Here is a 15,085-nt window from a genome sequence, read left to right on the forward strand (position 1 = left end):
AGGCCACTCCGTCATTGCTGGACTGGAGTAGTTCAGGGACAGAGCATTTCCCCAGCTGTCAAAAAGTTGTGCTGGGAAAGAGTCAGCGGGTCCCAGAGTCCCGCCGGGTAATTCGGTGCGGGGCTTACCTAAGGAGACGAAGCTGGAGGACTTCTCCATGTTCTCCTCCGCGAACACCATCTAAGTCCATCACTTGAACAAAGTCAAGTCGATCACCACCTGTCGATATGGTATTCCATCTGTTCGGGCTGCGGGCCTTGGAGGTAAGTGGATTCCAGTGTTGTTGAGGTCGTGCCTCCCCGCTAACGGTTTGCAGGTCTGGTTGTACGGTCGAGTACGTTGAAATCCATCGCATCTCATCGCAAGTCCACGATATTAACCCCCCATCCAGCTCATCCGAAGCCCCCTCTTCCATCAAATGGTCGGTCGCGTTCATCAACGCGTGGAGCAGATTCGTCACGGTATACCTCCGGAGCCATCACGGACAACCCTCGAGGAAAAAGGTACGAACCCCGGTCGCGAAATGGGTAGCCTCGTTGTACTGTACAGCTGATCAGTTATTATTTGGCAGGATCCCTCGATAAGTTCGTTCGATATTTTAAGGAGGAAATTCAAGATCAGATGAAGGGAAAGCCGCCTAACAAGTTGTAACGGCCCATCGATCTTCTTTCTTCCGTTGGCGTTTGGTGACAAAACTGCATGATACCCATCAATTTGAATCTTCATCTCATTTCTTTTTTTTTCCTCTCTTCTTTCCATCTCTCATACCGAGCAGTGCCATCGGTCAAGGGGGTTTGTATCCTCGTGAGATCCAGCTCTGCGTGCGCTTTTGGCTGAAACGTATTGATCGCCCTCTCATTCTGCTACTTGTGGCTCTGTAACAGCATGGCTGCGATTTGCAAGGAGCGTGTACGAAAGATGTCAAAACGGAGCAAATGAAAAACTCTTTGAATCATGACTCTCTATCTAGTTATAGATTACGATGAGAAGTAAGCACCTTGAAGAAAAAAAAATGGGGTAAACAGTCGATAGGTATTTGGACTATTGGCTCCAGATAAGAACGCAGGAGCTGCGCGAATCAAATAAAAGCCGCGCGCGTCTCAGCCCAACGACGGGTCTCCAAGGTTAATAGTCGCCGAGAAATCCCTCACATGTGGGGTTTGACTTGACGGGCAGAAATGGAATTAGAATCAGGGCCAAAGGCTGGGCACCGATAAGGCCTGCGCGAGCCCTTGGTTAGACCGCAATTTAACATTGAACTGACTTGTTATTTGCACGACCACTAGCCCTATTAGGCTTAGCCCGTGTAACTTTCAGTCTTCTCAGCTTGGTTTGATTAGTATGTATTAGTGAATCTTGCTAAGTTGCCCTCACATTATACCTATGAAGGAGTTACCGCCAAACCAGGGTCCTTCCTTTTCTCCTGCATGGCTCCTTCGTAAGAAGGGCAATTGACCGGTTTGCAATGGCTAAACAACTGCCAATAGGCATTCGTTCCGGGAAGTATTCCATTACTCTTGATAGGTATCCTGTCGACGACGAAGGAAACCGCCCTGGCATCTACAATGAAGACACGGCAGTTGATATTGCCGATGAAGTGGAGCAAAACAAGTTGAATCATGTTCATTCGAGCTGAGCTGCTTGGGACAAATTGACCTAGGCTGGTAGTGATCCGGTTCCAGCATTCATCAGCCAGATGATTTTACCCTACTACATATTAGATTGCTGCTAGTTACGATATAACTACTAACTACTAAAGCACATTGTTCAAGACGGACTTCATGGGCATTCATTATTGCGAGGTTCCCCCGAATTCGTCTTAGGGGCGGGGAGATGGGTTCAATCATGCTCTTTGAAGATGGAAGTGGAGGTGACGGCTATAATTCCATGGGATTTTAAAGATAAGTCCGTGGAGGTCGAACTCCACGGAACCAAGATACTGGGAGGGGCTAGCAACAAACAAATATCTTGGCCAATGGGGTTGAACCAACTATGCTCCCATAGGGCCGGGTCATCCATTGTTTGGGAGTTTCTGTATACTCGCTGCCAACCACCATCTGTAGATAGGAGTAAGCAAAGCAGCTGGCTTTTCTACTGGCTGCCGACGAAACATTGACAGATATCCACTATAGCTAGGGCCTCCCCGCAATATCAGACGGGAGTGGGTCAACCCCGGATATCCCCAGACATCGGCATAAATAGTAATTTTTAAAGTCATCCTCCACGATCTCACTACAAACCCCCCTTTCTGGCCTTGTTTCCATCTTAAAGAAGACGATCGAGAGCATCCCACTTGATATGGAGACAAGCAAGCAGCATGTTGAGATGGTTGAGGATGTGCAACCTCTTCCTCCAGCTCCGCAAGAGCAGAAGTTCCCATCGGCACCACCAGTAATCGCTCTGATAGTAAGTCTCATGTCACCCCCCGCTCTTCCTTGAACATAGCGGTGATTAAAGCACATTCCTTCTCTAGGCAATCAACTCGATGGCCCTTGCTCAAATCATCAGCGTCGTTGGCTCTGGCGTTCTTGCCAACCAAACGACCGCCTACTTGGGTGATTCTTCGAAAGCAGGATGGCTGAGCATGCCTTTGACCATATTTACACTTGCCTTCAGCCCTCTTCTCAGCCAGGCTGCTGATTATTGGGGGAGGAAGTGGATAATCGTTACGACCGCAGTCGGCGGGCTTACAGGCTCGATCATCATCTCTAGAGCTCAGACTGTAAATGCTCTGATTGCCGGTTTCTGTATAGTTGGATTCTCGTTTGGAGGCCAGGCACTCTTCTATACGGTCGTCTCCGAGATTGTGCCCCGGCGATTTCGAGCTGTTGCACAGGCCACGCTCAACTTCACTAGTGGAATCGGAGGTATTATTTCTTTACTGATGGGAGGAGCTCTATTGAAAGACGGGGATTATGGAAAATACCGTATCTATTGGTATGTGGTTGCGGGTCTGTTCTTTATCTCGATCGCTGGCGTGGCGTTTTGCTTCAACCCCCCGCCACGGCAGCTCGAGAGCATTCTTACAACTAGACAAAAGTTGGCCTCACTGGACTGGATCGGTGCAGGCCTCCTAACTGGCAGTCTGACACTCCTTGCAATTGCCTTGGAGTGGTCGGGTAATCCCTATACGTGGGGTGACGCCGACCCCCATATCATTGCACCATTTACGATCGCCATTGTTCTTCTCATGGCCTTTGGCTTCTACGAGTGGAAAGTGAAGAAGGACGGACTCCTAGACCACAGGATGTTTCATGACAGGAACTTTCTCATTTGCCTGGTTACCATCTTTACCGAGGGCATGTCATACTTCACCAGCAACAGCTACTATGCCTATGAGGTGCAGGTCTTGACTGATGAGAACCTCTTTGACGCGGGCCTCAAGTACTCGATTGTATTTTTCTCAGCAGGTTTCGTCTCAGTCTTAGTAGCCGCCTATACAACCTGGACTAGGCAGCTGCGAGAGCCCTTGATCCTTGGATTCATCTTCTTGACGGTATTCAATTCTCTCATGGCAACCGTCACCTCGCACACCTCGAGCAACGTCTTCTGGGGCTATCCAGTGATCTGTGGAATGGGTATAGGCGTCTTGCTGACGAACTTGACGGTAATTACTCAGATGAGCACCCCTCCAGAGATGGTATCTATCACTACCGGTATTCTCACGGCAACCCGAAGTCTCGGCGCCACGGTGGCCCTTGCCGTCAATGGCGCCATCTTCAACGGCGCCCTCACCTCGAATGTTGGATCCAAGGTAGCTTCCGCGGTTCTTCCCCTCGGGTACCCACCCGATGAGCTAGGGGTCTTGATCCCAGCTTTCCTATCTGGAGATCAGTCAGCAATTCAATCTATCCCGGACTCGACCCCCGAGGTGCTTGAGGCGGCCGGAAGCGCCGTGAAGAGCGCATATGCTGCCTCGTTCCGGAATGTGTGGATTTGTGCAGCTTCATTTTCGGCCGTGGGCCTTCTAAGTATGTTCTCAGGTTCTCACACCGGTTCTTATACGCAGGGCTGACCTTATGACCTAGTCGCGTGCTTCTTACGAAATGTCAAGTCGGAATTCACTTCCACCATTGACGCCCCGCTTGTTGTTGCCCCATCGAAGTATGATGAAGAGGGCGAGAAGCGTGGGTGAATAGAGACAAGTACTCTAAGGGAATGCGGAATATGGCACGGATATCGTGGCCGGAAAGTGGAGCAGAGAGCACCTTATCTATATTCAGGAATACTGCATGTAGTTATGGGATTGGAAATATTTAGGCAGATTCTCACTATCCATTGTTGTCAAACGAATTCTACCATGGACCAGCACTTTCTCCGTGGAATTATCGTACAGTTACAGTCTATTTATACCCGTAGCTTGCCCCATGGTGTAGCCAGCAAGGCACCGCGATAATGAACGAATTCCATCACCTTGTCCGCTTCGAGAGCAAGGAAGGACACATTTTTATAGGGGACATTACAGAAGATGTGTCACATCTTGAGTCTCTAGTTGGTGTTGAAGCCGAGGTGTTCGAAGGTACCTCACCGTGGGACTCTGGATTCCGTAAAGTTGGTCATAAACAACGCATTTATCGAGTGAGGCTACCGTCTTGGGTTTTTGGAATCCCTCTAACACACGTTGCAGGTTCTCGCTCCGCTCCCGTCTGTGCCGATTTTTCCTTGCGTCGGGCTGAACTATCAGCACCACGCAGCGGAAGTGAACGTGTGTTCACCCGGAAGCATACGATCACAGTGACTGACACTTTGGGAACAGGTCGATATACCTTCGACTCCTCCCTTGTTCTACAAGCCACCAGGTGCACAAGAAGACTTTTTTTTCGTGCCGTGGATATGCCGTCGCTAACTCCGCTGTGATCAGATGCCCTAGCGGGTCCCGATGAGGACATTCACGTCCATCCGACAGCTCGATGTCTTGATTATGAAGGCGAACTATGCATCGTTATAGGTCGTGACTGTAAAAACCTCGCCGAGGACGACAATCCCCTGGACTATGTGTTTGGGTATACAGTGGGGAATGATATCTCTTCGAGGTACTGGCAGGCTCCAGCCATATCTAGTAATCAGGCAGGCTATGCGAAAGGATTCGACCAGTTCGCTCCTATCGGCCCTGTCATTACCTCAAGCCGACTTCTTCCGGATCTGTCCTGTCTGATGCTGACAACGCATGTCAATGGGGAGGAACGACAGCGCCATCGCCTGGATGACATGATCTTCGATGTTCCCGCTATTATTCGATTTATCAGCACAGGGAGAACGATCAAACAAGGGACAGTAATCATGACGGGTACTCCGAGTGGCGTGATTGCTGGAATGAGAGACAAGGTCTGGCTGAAGAATGGAGATACGGTCGAGGTTACGATTGAAAAAGTCGGACGGATCAAGAACAGAATGGTGATGGAGGAGGGGAGAGATGGTCCGTGAATTCTTTAAAATAAGAATGCGTGATCTAGTTTAACCTCCTGCAATACGCATTACTATCATATGCCCCCGAATGCCTCACGTCGTGTCCAAAGTAGTTCCGGATAGGCCAAAGTGCCGTCCTAAAAAGAATACTGTCAGCAATATTCGGGCAAGGTTGGGTCAAACAAGCATGCCTTCAAATAGAAGTCTCCGACGGGCTTCAACAGCATAGTCGTCTGTCCATCTGCGTTAGAGTACACGAGATTGCGCTTTTGGATCGACCCGAGGCGTTGCGGGTCACTCGCAGCCTCCACAGTGATCTCGAGACGAAGCGTGCCATCCGACTCTTCGAACAGCTGGACTTGTCCGCAGTAATGGGATACAGCTCGCAAAATTTCGGCCAGCTGTGCGTCCGTGGCCTCGGAGAGAGACACTTGACTATACTGTCGGAGCGTCTGCGGATTCACATTGTGCGCAGAGGAGAACCCCCCGGGAGTGATGACGGATCGACCTAGGGGCTCGACGCCATTGGGCTGCGACAAGAGCTTTCTCCCGGAACCATTGCGGTCCCAGATGTCAAAGGAGGTCAACTCCCAGACGCCGGCGATCGAGGATCGGTGTTGCAGCCAAACATTTGCCATTGTGATGGTGATGTGGACATACATAGACTGTGGCCATTCGATGCGCTTTAATTCATTTTCCTGATACCTGGTTGTTTCTCCCCGGATATTTGTTCTAGGGGTTTTTACTATAAGCAGCCTGGGAAATTCCCCGGAAATTTGCAGTATATCTACATCCACTGGGAAATTCCGGCTACATTAACCATTAATAAACTGACAGCACCATGGAAAATTACTCGCCAGTGTTTCTAACCAATCGCCGCTGGATAGAATGGCAACGATGGACACAATTGCCCTTACAGAATACCTTTTCATCCGGCTTCGACAGCTGGGGCTGGACACGATCCACGGTGTGCCCGGGGACTACAATCTCAGCGCACTGGACTTTATCGAACCACTGGGCCTGCGATGGGCGGGAAACTCCAACGAGCTCAACGCAAGCTATGCGGCAGATGGCTACGCCAGGGTGAAGGGAATTGGTGCTCTTGTCACCACGTCCGGGGTGGGCGAATTGTCCGCAATCAACGGGATTGCAGGCGCGTATGCAGAGCGCTCGCCAGTGGTTCATATCGTCGGCACCCCGCCGGTTGAAATACAAGCGTCGGGCATGTGTCTTCACCACACCTTTGGAGATGGCAACTTCCGCCGGTTTGCTCAAATGGCAGAGCATGTTGTAGTCGCCCACGCCAACCTGACCACGGTCGAGACCAGCGCCGAGGAAGTTGACCGCGTATTGACCATGTGCAAACTGCACAGCCGCCCCGTGTACATCGAGCTGCCAACAAACATGGTCAAGGCCCAAGTCTCCCGGGCCCGACTGGAAGAAGTCATTCCACCAGCGGACACATGCGTCTTGAACCGTGAGATCGTGGAAACCACGTCTCAGGCGATTTTGACGAGACTCTATGCTGCGCAGCAGCCGATGCTTTTACTGGATGGATTTGTGAGCCGATACAACGCGCGAGCAGAGGCCCAAGAGTTGGCACGAGCGCTTGGGATCCCGACCTACTCGACTGCCTTCGGTAGGAGCGTTCTGGAAGAGCCGCTACCAAACTTCCACGGGGTTTACTCAGGGCCCACCGGAAACTCCAAGCTGCACGCCTGGGCCCAGAGTTGCGATCTGGTCCTGACGTTGGGACCGCTATTCTCGGACTCCAATACCTTTGGATTCACCACCAAGCCCGATCCGAAAGTTTCGATTGCCATTCATAGAGAGCATGTGGAGCTTCCTGGGTCAGATCCTAACCGGAGCGAGACCATACACGGGGTGTCTATGAACCAGCTCCTGCGGAGCATCCTCAACCTTCTGGACACCGCGCAGCTGCTCTCAGTGCAGCACCCAGCCATAGCAGGACAGGATGTGCCCCTCCAGATCCCATCTTACGACGAACCCTTAAAACAGCAGACGCTATGGGACTTCCTGTCACAGCATCTTCTCCCCGGCGACATTGTTCTTGCTGACACCGGAACCAGCTCAATTGGATCTAGTACAATGGTACTTCCTCCACTGTGCACCTATATCACCTCTCCAATCTGGCTTTCTATCGGATTTGCACTCCCTGCAACCGCCGGGGCCGCAGCGGCGAAGAGAGATCTAGTTCTGACAGGACAGGCCAGTCGTGGTCGCACGATCGTATTCGAGGGGGACGGCAGTTTCCAGATGACCGCACAGTCAGTCAGTGATATGATTCGCGCCCGGCTGGATGTAATCATCATCGTGCTCAATAATCAGGGATACACGGTGGAGCGGTGGATCCATGGAATGAAGGCGCACTATAACGATATTATGCCCTGGCGGTATCTTCAGACAGCTGACTACTTCGGGGCCGTGCAGGACGATAGCTATCCGATTCTCACTCAGCGGGCATCCAATTGGAGGGAGCTGGCACAAGCGCTGCAGGCCCCTCAAGTTGTCAAGGGTAAAGGATTGACGATCGTGGAGCTGTTGTTGGAAGAGTCGGATGCCCCTTTGCCACTGCAGCAAATGGCTGGCGCTGCGGCCAAGCGATTCTGCACTTAGCAGGCAAAGCAAACCTGAAATTACAGCAGTATGATCTCTCAAGTAGAAGTCATGTTGTATCAGTACTATTTCTTTTCATTTCAATGTTAATCAACATGAGAGTTTCTGAAATTTTAAAGGTAATTATGATACACTTTTAGCTGTGGGGGTGAACGAAATTGTAATACTATTCATACCATGTACGTTACGCCATAGAATACGGCGCAGACATTTGGAATCGATTTAGCTATGTCGTGATTTAGGATGTACTAATTTTGATTCCTTCCTCCCTGTGTAGTGCCCCCTAGTTAGAACAAACTAGCAATGGTATATTTTTCCTTCCTACGCGTCCTCTTTAAGCTCCTCGTCGAGAAATCTATTTAAATGTAAGGATAGGGACCGGGGCGGGCTTGGCGGGTACTTTACATAAGGATCGCTTGGAATAACTAGTTTTGCGATGACCCCCATAACTAAGCGGGCCATTGTCTAGCCGGGGAGTCTCCGAAGGATTTTATGATGCACAACTTCCAGTTGTCTTATTAGTCGCGTGGCTTGCACCTTCCCCGCATAATGTTCTGTCCCCCCGGATTCCGGGCTTTTCACTCTCAGCCTCCTGATTCTGTCGGTTTCCTGCATTGATTCTGGCTTTGGCATTTCTGTTAAACCCTTATCCTGGACACGACCAATCTGATGACTCCTTCCGAAAGGCCTCCACAACGACATGGCCAGCAGCGTGCCAGTCGAGCGTGCGAGTACTGCCGAAAGAAGAGAGTAAGAAAGTCTCCGGAAGCGCAACTGGAATGGACTTCTGACTGGGAAAACAGCTTAAATGTACCCCTGAACAGCACCCTTGTCTCAACTGTCAACTATATCGGGAAGAGTGTGTCTATACTGAACGCAAAAAACGCAATTCCGGAGTGGGCCGCCCTTTCAGAAGCAGTGGAAGCGTAGGACGAAAGCCACTGCAACGAACGAACCAAGTTATAGAGACGCAGGAAATGGTTTCGAATGCAGGGGAACCCACTGCGATAATTGTGGACTCTCTCCTTGCGGAGCAAACTGACACAAACCCGAAACGGCCTCAAAATACGCTGGTGTCTCCGGGTCCTACAGACACTCTACCATCTAATAATGGCACGGGAGACTCGCTGCAATGGGACTTGGAGTACCCGAGCGCAGTGGACCAATTACATCAACAACACTCGCTAGAGACGACAGCATACTCCGAGGTAGAAAATGGTTATACCTCATTGGCACAAGGGTGGGAATTGCAAGTTCCTATGGACTACTGGGACCTCGATCTTCCCGTCAACATGGAGGCTTTCGGTAAGTCATATCAAGGGGTGGCGCTTCTAAGACATCAATGTCTCTAATCGTCTTTCGCAGAGCCGGAATCAACCATACTGGGCCCGAAAACAGTGTCAACATTGTCGGAGACTGGTAGAGTATCTGGCATATTCTCCTTTGCCGGCGATCAAACCGAGACCAATCTCCAGCCAGCCATCCCCGTAGGCCTATTTATCGCCAAGGATCCTCGAGTTAATTCCTTCATCGGTGCGTATGCTACTCCTTGTATAATGTATACTTAAACTGACATTTTGCCCCAGGTCTTCACTCAGCGGGATCAACACTGGCGATATGCCTGAAGGACTGTTCCGCCAGCTCACAGATTTTAGGCCAGCTGGACCATGTCCAGTTTCTTTTCAATGCGGGGCCGCATATCAATGAGTGTAATGTTCCAGAGGAGACGAAAACCTTATCGAGAGAATTCCCAGCGAGAGATTTCGCAGAATTTGGGATTCGGGGTATGATTACACCTGTCAAGTGATGCTAGAAGTGGTACTGATATGGTGTGCCAAAGCATATTTCAGAAATATTCACCCGATATACCCCATAATTGACCGACAAATATTCCTCGAAAACTGGCCTTCCCTGTACAATACGGAACCCGAACAGCTGGACGCTATCACATACTCTGCTTTTGTCCTCCTGGTCGCCATTGGAGCCCTGAGTGATTCTTCCCGATGTGGCGTGACTGACTACCAGACCTCGGTCTTGAAATTATACTGGCAGAGCTGGTATCTTCTAGACAAGGTGACTGGCTCTCCATTTCTCCCGTCCGTCCAGGTATTGGTTCTACATGTAATCCTTCAGATCCAGCTTAACAAGGAGGGGTTTGCATGGGTTCTCTGTGGTACTGCCAGTCGTATGGCACAGTCTCTTGGCCTTCATCGCCGTAGCCCAACCAGATTCAACCTTGGGGAGCCGGAGGTCTACCTCCGCTCCCATCTCTGGTGGGCTATACTCAGCCTGGATTCATTTCTTTCTGCAGTCGAGTGCCGGCCACCCAGCCTGCCGCCAAGCATGTGTGACCATGATATATTACCACTCAACATCAACACTCTCCCTATGGACGCTTGTACGGGCGATGTGGCAGACACTTACTATTGGAGTCTGAGGCTTACTCGCATCCGGCATGAATACTGCGTCATTGTAAATCGTTGCGAGAGCGTGTATTCACGGCTTGATGCGCTAGCTACGCTGGACCACAGGCTATTGCAATGGCGGGAGGAAGTTCCGCCAGATATTCGTCCTGGACAACAGATCATAGCGCCCAAGGCTCTGTATCATTTTGTTGCCCTACTCCATCTAGATTATTTTCACATTTTGTGCTCAATTCACTGGGCATCCATATTGTCAACCACCAATCCCGTTATTCTGAAGGCTCATCAGAGCATTCGGATCCAATCCAGCGAACATATTTGCGTCGCAGCTGCTCGATCATTCGTCGATGTGCTCAATGGTCTCAACACAGAGTATGACGGCAGCACGTTATTTCCAATCACGTAAAGTCTCCACTTGAAACGATGTATCCTGTTACGTGGTTCTGACAATCAATTAGCTTTCACAGTCATAGCTGCATTATCGTTAGCTCGCTGTTGTACCGCAACGTGATCTTGCATCCGCACCGTATCACCGCCAAGGGCGATCTGGAGTATTTTCGTGCGGGCAAACTTCATCTTGAGGGACAAAGATACCCGGGCACTTTATCCCCAACGCTCCAGGGGCTCTTTGAAAGTATGCTACAGGCAGCAGAAAATCTCCTGGCGACGACGGCAACGATGACATCGACGACATCGACAACATCGGCGACATCGGCGACATCGGCGACAACGAGATCAGCTTAAGTCATAGTTGTCTTGATATTTGTAGTTTGATTTGTCTGGCATGCCGATGTGGCCTGGTAGAATAGCTACCTACCTAGCTCTTGCGATAAAACATGTTTGACATTACACGATACCCACCTCCAACTTCCACGGAAGTATACACTCCAGCTCCACGGCTTTCCGAACACAAGGGTATCTCCAGCTCCCAGCGCCTGTCCCCGCTACCCTAGATCGTACGATCTGCCGATGATCGATTCCCCTCATATTTAATTCTATCGACTGCTCTTTGGAGTGGATTTGTTTCTCAACACGTAAGGCCCCAGTACCACTCAAAGTGACACACGATTAATCGGAAACGCAATGGCGACCACTGCGAGCATCCCGAAAAACGACTTTCGCGACGAGAAATACTCGAAGCTGGAAAGCCATTTTATTGGGCTTGACAAAAACGATGTCTATGCCTATTCCAAAGCCCTGCTCTCACGTGCAGAATTCAAGCCCATCTTTGACCCTTGGGTAGAGTCTGTGAAGACCCCATTCAGCGGCATCACCACCGACGGAACCAAGATCGAAGGTGTCTATAAGCTCGAGGAGAACAGAGCACCTACAGACGAAATGGTTAGTGGTCCTTTGAATTAGAAGGCTATCATCTTAATGATCCCTCGGAACAGGTGGCCGCCGCCAATCTAGTGCTCGAAGTTTTGACCCCAGAGGAACGGGCCAGGGTCACTGGCGACCTAGACGCTGAACACTGGTATAAGACATTGATTCAACCGTTGCCATCTTTGGCGGTATCTAACGGCATATCTCTTCCAGGAGAAAGTGGTCAAATCCCGAATTTATCTTCTTCAACGACTGCGGCCTACGACTAGACCACGGCGTGAAAAAAGAGACGATCGATGTCATCCTAGGCTTACTTCGGGCAAGCTTGAGCCAGAAAGGTTACGAAAAGGTTCAAGCAGGCCTGGTTACCAATGAGTTCCTTGGCGACCTAATCAACCTGCCCAAGATACTTAACAGATGGAGTTATTTGTATGTGTCTACATAATTGCTACTTCTCAGCAGTGTCACTAAGCGTTTCTTCTAGCTTTATGCTGCACGGTACCCCAAGTACCACCGAACCCTGGGGCTTTACGTGGCACGGCCACCACGTGTGCGTCAACGTCTTTGTGGTCGGAAAGCAAATGGTGATCGGTCCTTGTTTCATTGGCGCAGAGCCCAACGTGCGTCTTACCTCCTTAGTCTGCACGTTCTTGCCTTTATTTCTGACCGAATCATGTATTATAGGTCATTGACGAGGGTCCACACAAGGGCACCTTCTTGCTACAAGAGGAGGAGGTCACTGGGCTGCAGCTTATGCAGTCTCTTACCCCCGAACAGGCAAAGATTGCAGTGCTCTACCCTGAGATGGATGGCGAACTCCTTCCCAAGTGGCGATATAATCCTGCGGACCAGCGTCATCTTGCCGGGGCCTATCAAGATAACCGGCAGATCCCATATGAAGGGATCAACTGCAGTGAATTGAACGACACTCAACAGGCCTTGCTGTGGACTGTCATCGAGAGCTTTCAAAATATCCTGCCCGAGGAGCCTCGCAAGCAGCGCATGGCTGAAGTTCGGGCATACTTGGCCGAGACGTTCTTCTGCTGGATTGGCCGCTATGGTGACGATGATCCATTCTACTATCGCATCCAAAGCCCGGTGATTCTCCTCGAATTTGATCACCACTCGGGCCTCGCGTTAGATAGTGAGCGTAAGCCGGTCAAGCACCATATCCATACCATACAGCGTCTCCCGAATGGGAATGACTATGGCAGGGAAGTTATCCGTTTATTCCGCGAAAGTCGTTGATATTATGCTGGAGAGGACAGGGAAAGGCTTGAGACGTACATAGTCATTAATCTGAGGCCCTGATTTGCTTCTGCCTTTGATCATTCTGGTGGACCTCGGTATTAGTATATGGGATTTCGAGCTAGGTAAACAGACAATGGATATGTTCATTTGGACTCTACTTTACACATCGGAATTAGGACATGGAAATCACAGGTCCGTTTAAGATGGAAGTCCTCGGAAGACTTCACATTTCTCTATCTAATCAACGTCATTTAAAACCTATAGGATGAAAGGGACAGACCTTATCTATGTCGGCTCGAATGTGCGCCGGCAATGATGGAAATAGATGGATGATGCGTCAACTAGCAAGCAAAATCTGGAGATAGCATCCATATCACTGGATTGGAATGGCAGAAGCCAGAATGTACACCCCGTCACATACTACCGGCTCTGAACTGCTGACTCCATTCTATAACAAACCTCGATTTGGGCGGACGCATTCATTTCGTAACTTACCGTAGTATCCGCGTAATTTCAGTACGTACGAGCACGCCTCGTATTAATACCACGGAACACGGGACCGCCCGTGGTCCTGGTGCCGCTGACTCAGCGGAATCTTCCCCCGCCAAGGTTCCTTCCGTGGAACCTTAAGATATCGTCTCTCCACACTTTGGAGACGCACGGATTCTTCGGAATTGGCATTTTGACCCTGATAAACGACTCGAGGTAGTCTGCACGATGCAGTACAACAGAAAACCCGGGAATCGTGTTTTGAAGTATCGACTTATACTACGGTATCCGGCTAGAGCCCGATCTCCAGATGCATCGTAATGGAGAGACAACTACCTGAAAACCCGGGCATATGCATCTTAACCATGCGGGGGTTATGCATTCCTAAATGCAATGCCCTGCAAAGCTCCCCATGGTATTCCGGGGATCAAGAACTTGGATGCCGGATCTCTAATTCCACAGTATGACTATTAAGGGATTCGAATACCACCTAGCTCGATGAGTGTAGCATCGTCATATCTGCTAAACAACCCCCCCCCCCCCCCCCCCCATGGCTTCCATCGCACCCGAGAAGATTGGATCTCTTACTGCCCCCGAGGTGCGATCTCTTCAGAGTACTCCTAGTAATACCACAGCTGACTAGGTTCAGGTCGAACATGCGCCGGACAAAATCGGCCATGATGGTTGCAAAGATTTAGCGGGGCATACCTTCGAATACACTTATTCCTCAGGCGTCCACTACCGCATCAGTTTTGACGAGGAGAAAGCTTACTTCTCACTTCCATGGAGAATCGATGGCCTCACCTATGGTGGCCTTTCTTATAGAGCGCGTCAGTTACGAGACAATCAGTATTTGGTCCATTGGTTAATTCCAGGACGTGTAGGCGCTGTGGCACTTGTGTTTGATTTGACGCACAAGCGCGTTGATGCAGCAGCATTGATGCCTGGAAAATTTGAACTGTTCGACCGGGCGACATTTGACGAATTTAAATCCGGTGGAGAAGGCGCATTATACCATAAGAGCCCGGAGGAAGAAATTGATCCTTGGTAAACTAGAGATAGTTTGTTTGCAGTACCTCTAACAGTACGCATTCTGAATCAATATGAGTTTCTTGAGCCCTGGAATTGTTGCAGAGTAAAGCGGAGCGTATGTACGATGAAACCGAACACTCTAAATCCGGATCCTACGATTTGATTGGCAGGCTGAGAGCTTAAATCACCTGGCCTCGTGTGACACATGATTTTCAGGTCCTTAGTATTCAGCTATCAACATACTATTAATCTAAGTCATCTACACACGAGCTAAGGCTAAGATGGAGGACACTGAATCTTGCGCGTGGGGTTATCTCCTGGCTATTATCTGTTCGCCTATGGCGGTAGAAATTGAGAAAGCGTTTTAGTGCCTTCTACGTACTATCGCCGGAATGTCATCAAGCAGTGTAACTACTTCCCTTCTGGATGGCAAATGTCTCATTTCTCACAATTGACAGTTTATTGTTGAAGTAATACATTCCAGCCAATCGAAACCGGTCTTGCGGTTAACAGGCCCGTTT

At 50.0% G+C, this 15,085-nt stretch overlaps 8 protein-coding genes across 8 annotated transcripts; 7 read left to right on the top strand and 1 right to left on the bottom strand.

Moving 5' to 3' along the window:
- Positions 1–227: 227 nt before the first annotated feature.
- On the top strand, positions 228–651 carry N7496_001521 (uncharacterized protein; the record flags this gene model as incomplete). The annotated part of the gene is made up of 4 exons (XM_056694452.1): positions 228–263; positions 317–334; positions 392–503; positions 572–651. 4 exons carry the CDS (start codon positions 228–230, stop codon positions 649–651), a joined length of 246 nt encoding a protein of 81 aa, XP_056561181.1.
- A 1,647-nt stretch (positions 652–2,298) lies between these two features.
- N7496_001522 (uncharacterized protein) lies at positions 2,299–4,135 on the top strand (the record flags this gene model as incomplete). Its single annotated transcript, XM_056694453.1, has 3 exons — positions 2,299–2,406; positions 2,474–3,971; positions 4,029–4,135. The coding sequence occupies 3 exons, from the start codon at positions 2,299–2,301 to the stop codon at positions 4,133–4,135; spliced, it is 1,713 nt and encodes a 570-aa protein (XP_056561182.1).
- Positions 4,136–4,395: 260 nt separating this feature from the next.
- Positions 4,396–5,424, top strand: N7496_001523 (fumarylacetoacetate hydrolase family protein; the record flags this gene model as incomplete). The annotated part of the gene is made up of 4 exons (XM_056694454.1): positions 4,396–4,551; positions 4,628–4,705; positions 4,757–4,799; positions 4,862–5,424. The coding sequence occupies 4 exons, from the start codon at positions 4,396–4,398 to the stop codon at positions 5,422–5,424; spliced, it is 840 nt and encodes a 279-aa protein (XP_056561183.1).
- A 134-nt stretch (positions 5,425–5,558) lies between these two features.
- N7496_001524 (uncharacterized protein) lies at positions 5,559–6,044 on the bottom strand (the record flags this gene model as incomplete). Its single annotated transcript, XM_056694455.1, has 1 exon — positions 5,559–6,044. The coding sequence occupies one exon, from the start codon at positions 6,042–6,044 to the stop codon at positions 5,559–5,561; it is 486 nt and encodes a 161-aa protein (XP_056561184.1).
- A 259-nt stretch (positions 6,045–6,303) lies between these two features.
- On the top strand, positions 6,304–8,043 carry N7496_001525 (alpha-keto acid decarboxylase family protein; the record flags this gene model as incomplete). Its single annotated transcript, XM_056694456.1, has 1 exon — positions 6,304–8,043. One exon carries the CDS (start codon positions 6,304–6,306, stop codon positions 8,041–8,043), a length of 1,740 nt encoding a protein of 579 aa, XP_056561185.1.
- Positions 8,044–8,743: 700 nt separating this feature from the next.
- N7496_001526 (fungal specific transcription factor domain-containing protein) lies at positions 8,744–10,872 on the top strand (the record flags this gene model as incomplete). Its single annotated transcript, XM_056694457.1, has 6 exons — positions 8,744–8,793; positions 8,847–8,902; positions 9,010–9,348; positions 9,409–9,576; positions 9,630–9,827; positions 9,884–10,872. The coding sequence occupies 6 exons, from the start codon at positions 8,744–8,746 to the stop codon at positions 10,870–10,872; spliced, it is 1,800 nt and encodes a 599-aa protein (XP_056561186.1).
- A 677-nt stretch (positions 10,873–11,549) lies between these two features.
- Positions 11,550–13,040, top strand: N7496_001527 (DUF3500 domain-containing protein; the record flags this gene model as incomplete). The annotated part of the gene is made up of 5 exons (XM_056694458.1): positions 11,550–11,807; positions 11,861–11,943; positions 12,006–12,221; positions 12,277–12,412; positions 12,477–13,040. 5 exons carry the CDS (start codon positions 11,550–11,552, stop codon positions 13,038–13,040), a joined length of 1,257 nt encoding a protein of 418 aa, XP_056561187.1.
- A 1,042-nt stretch (positions 13,041–14,082) lies between these two features.
- N7496_001528 (uncharacterized protein) lies at positions 14,083–14,583 on the top strand (the record flags this gene model as incomplete). The annotated part of the gene is made up of 2 exons (XM_056694459.1): positions 14,083–14,130; positions 14,176–14,583. 2 exons carry the CDS (start codon positions 14,083–14,085, stop codon positions 14,581–14,583), a joined length of 456 nt encoding a protein of 151 aa, XP_056561188.1.
- Between the last annotated feature and the right edge of the window lie 502 nt (positions 14,584–15,085).

This window comes from Penicillium cataractarum (genome assembly GCF_028827025.1).
Source record: "Penicillium cataractarum strain IBT 29864 chromosome Unknown utg000001l, whole genome shotgun sequence".
Lineage (NCBI taxonomy): Eukaryota > Fungi > Ascomycota > Eurotiomycetes > Eurotiales > Aspergillaceae > Penicillium > Penicillium cataractarum.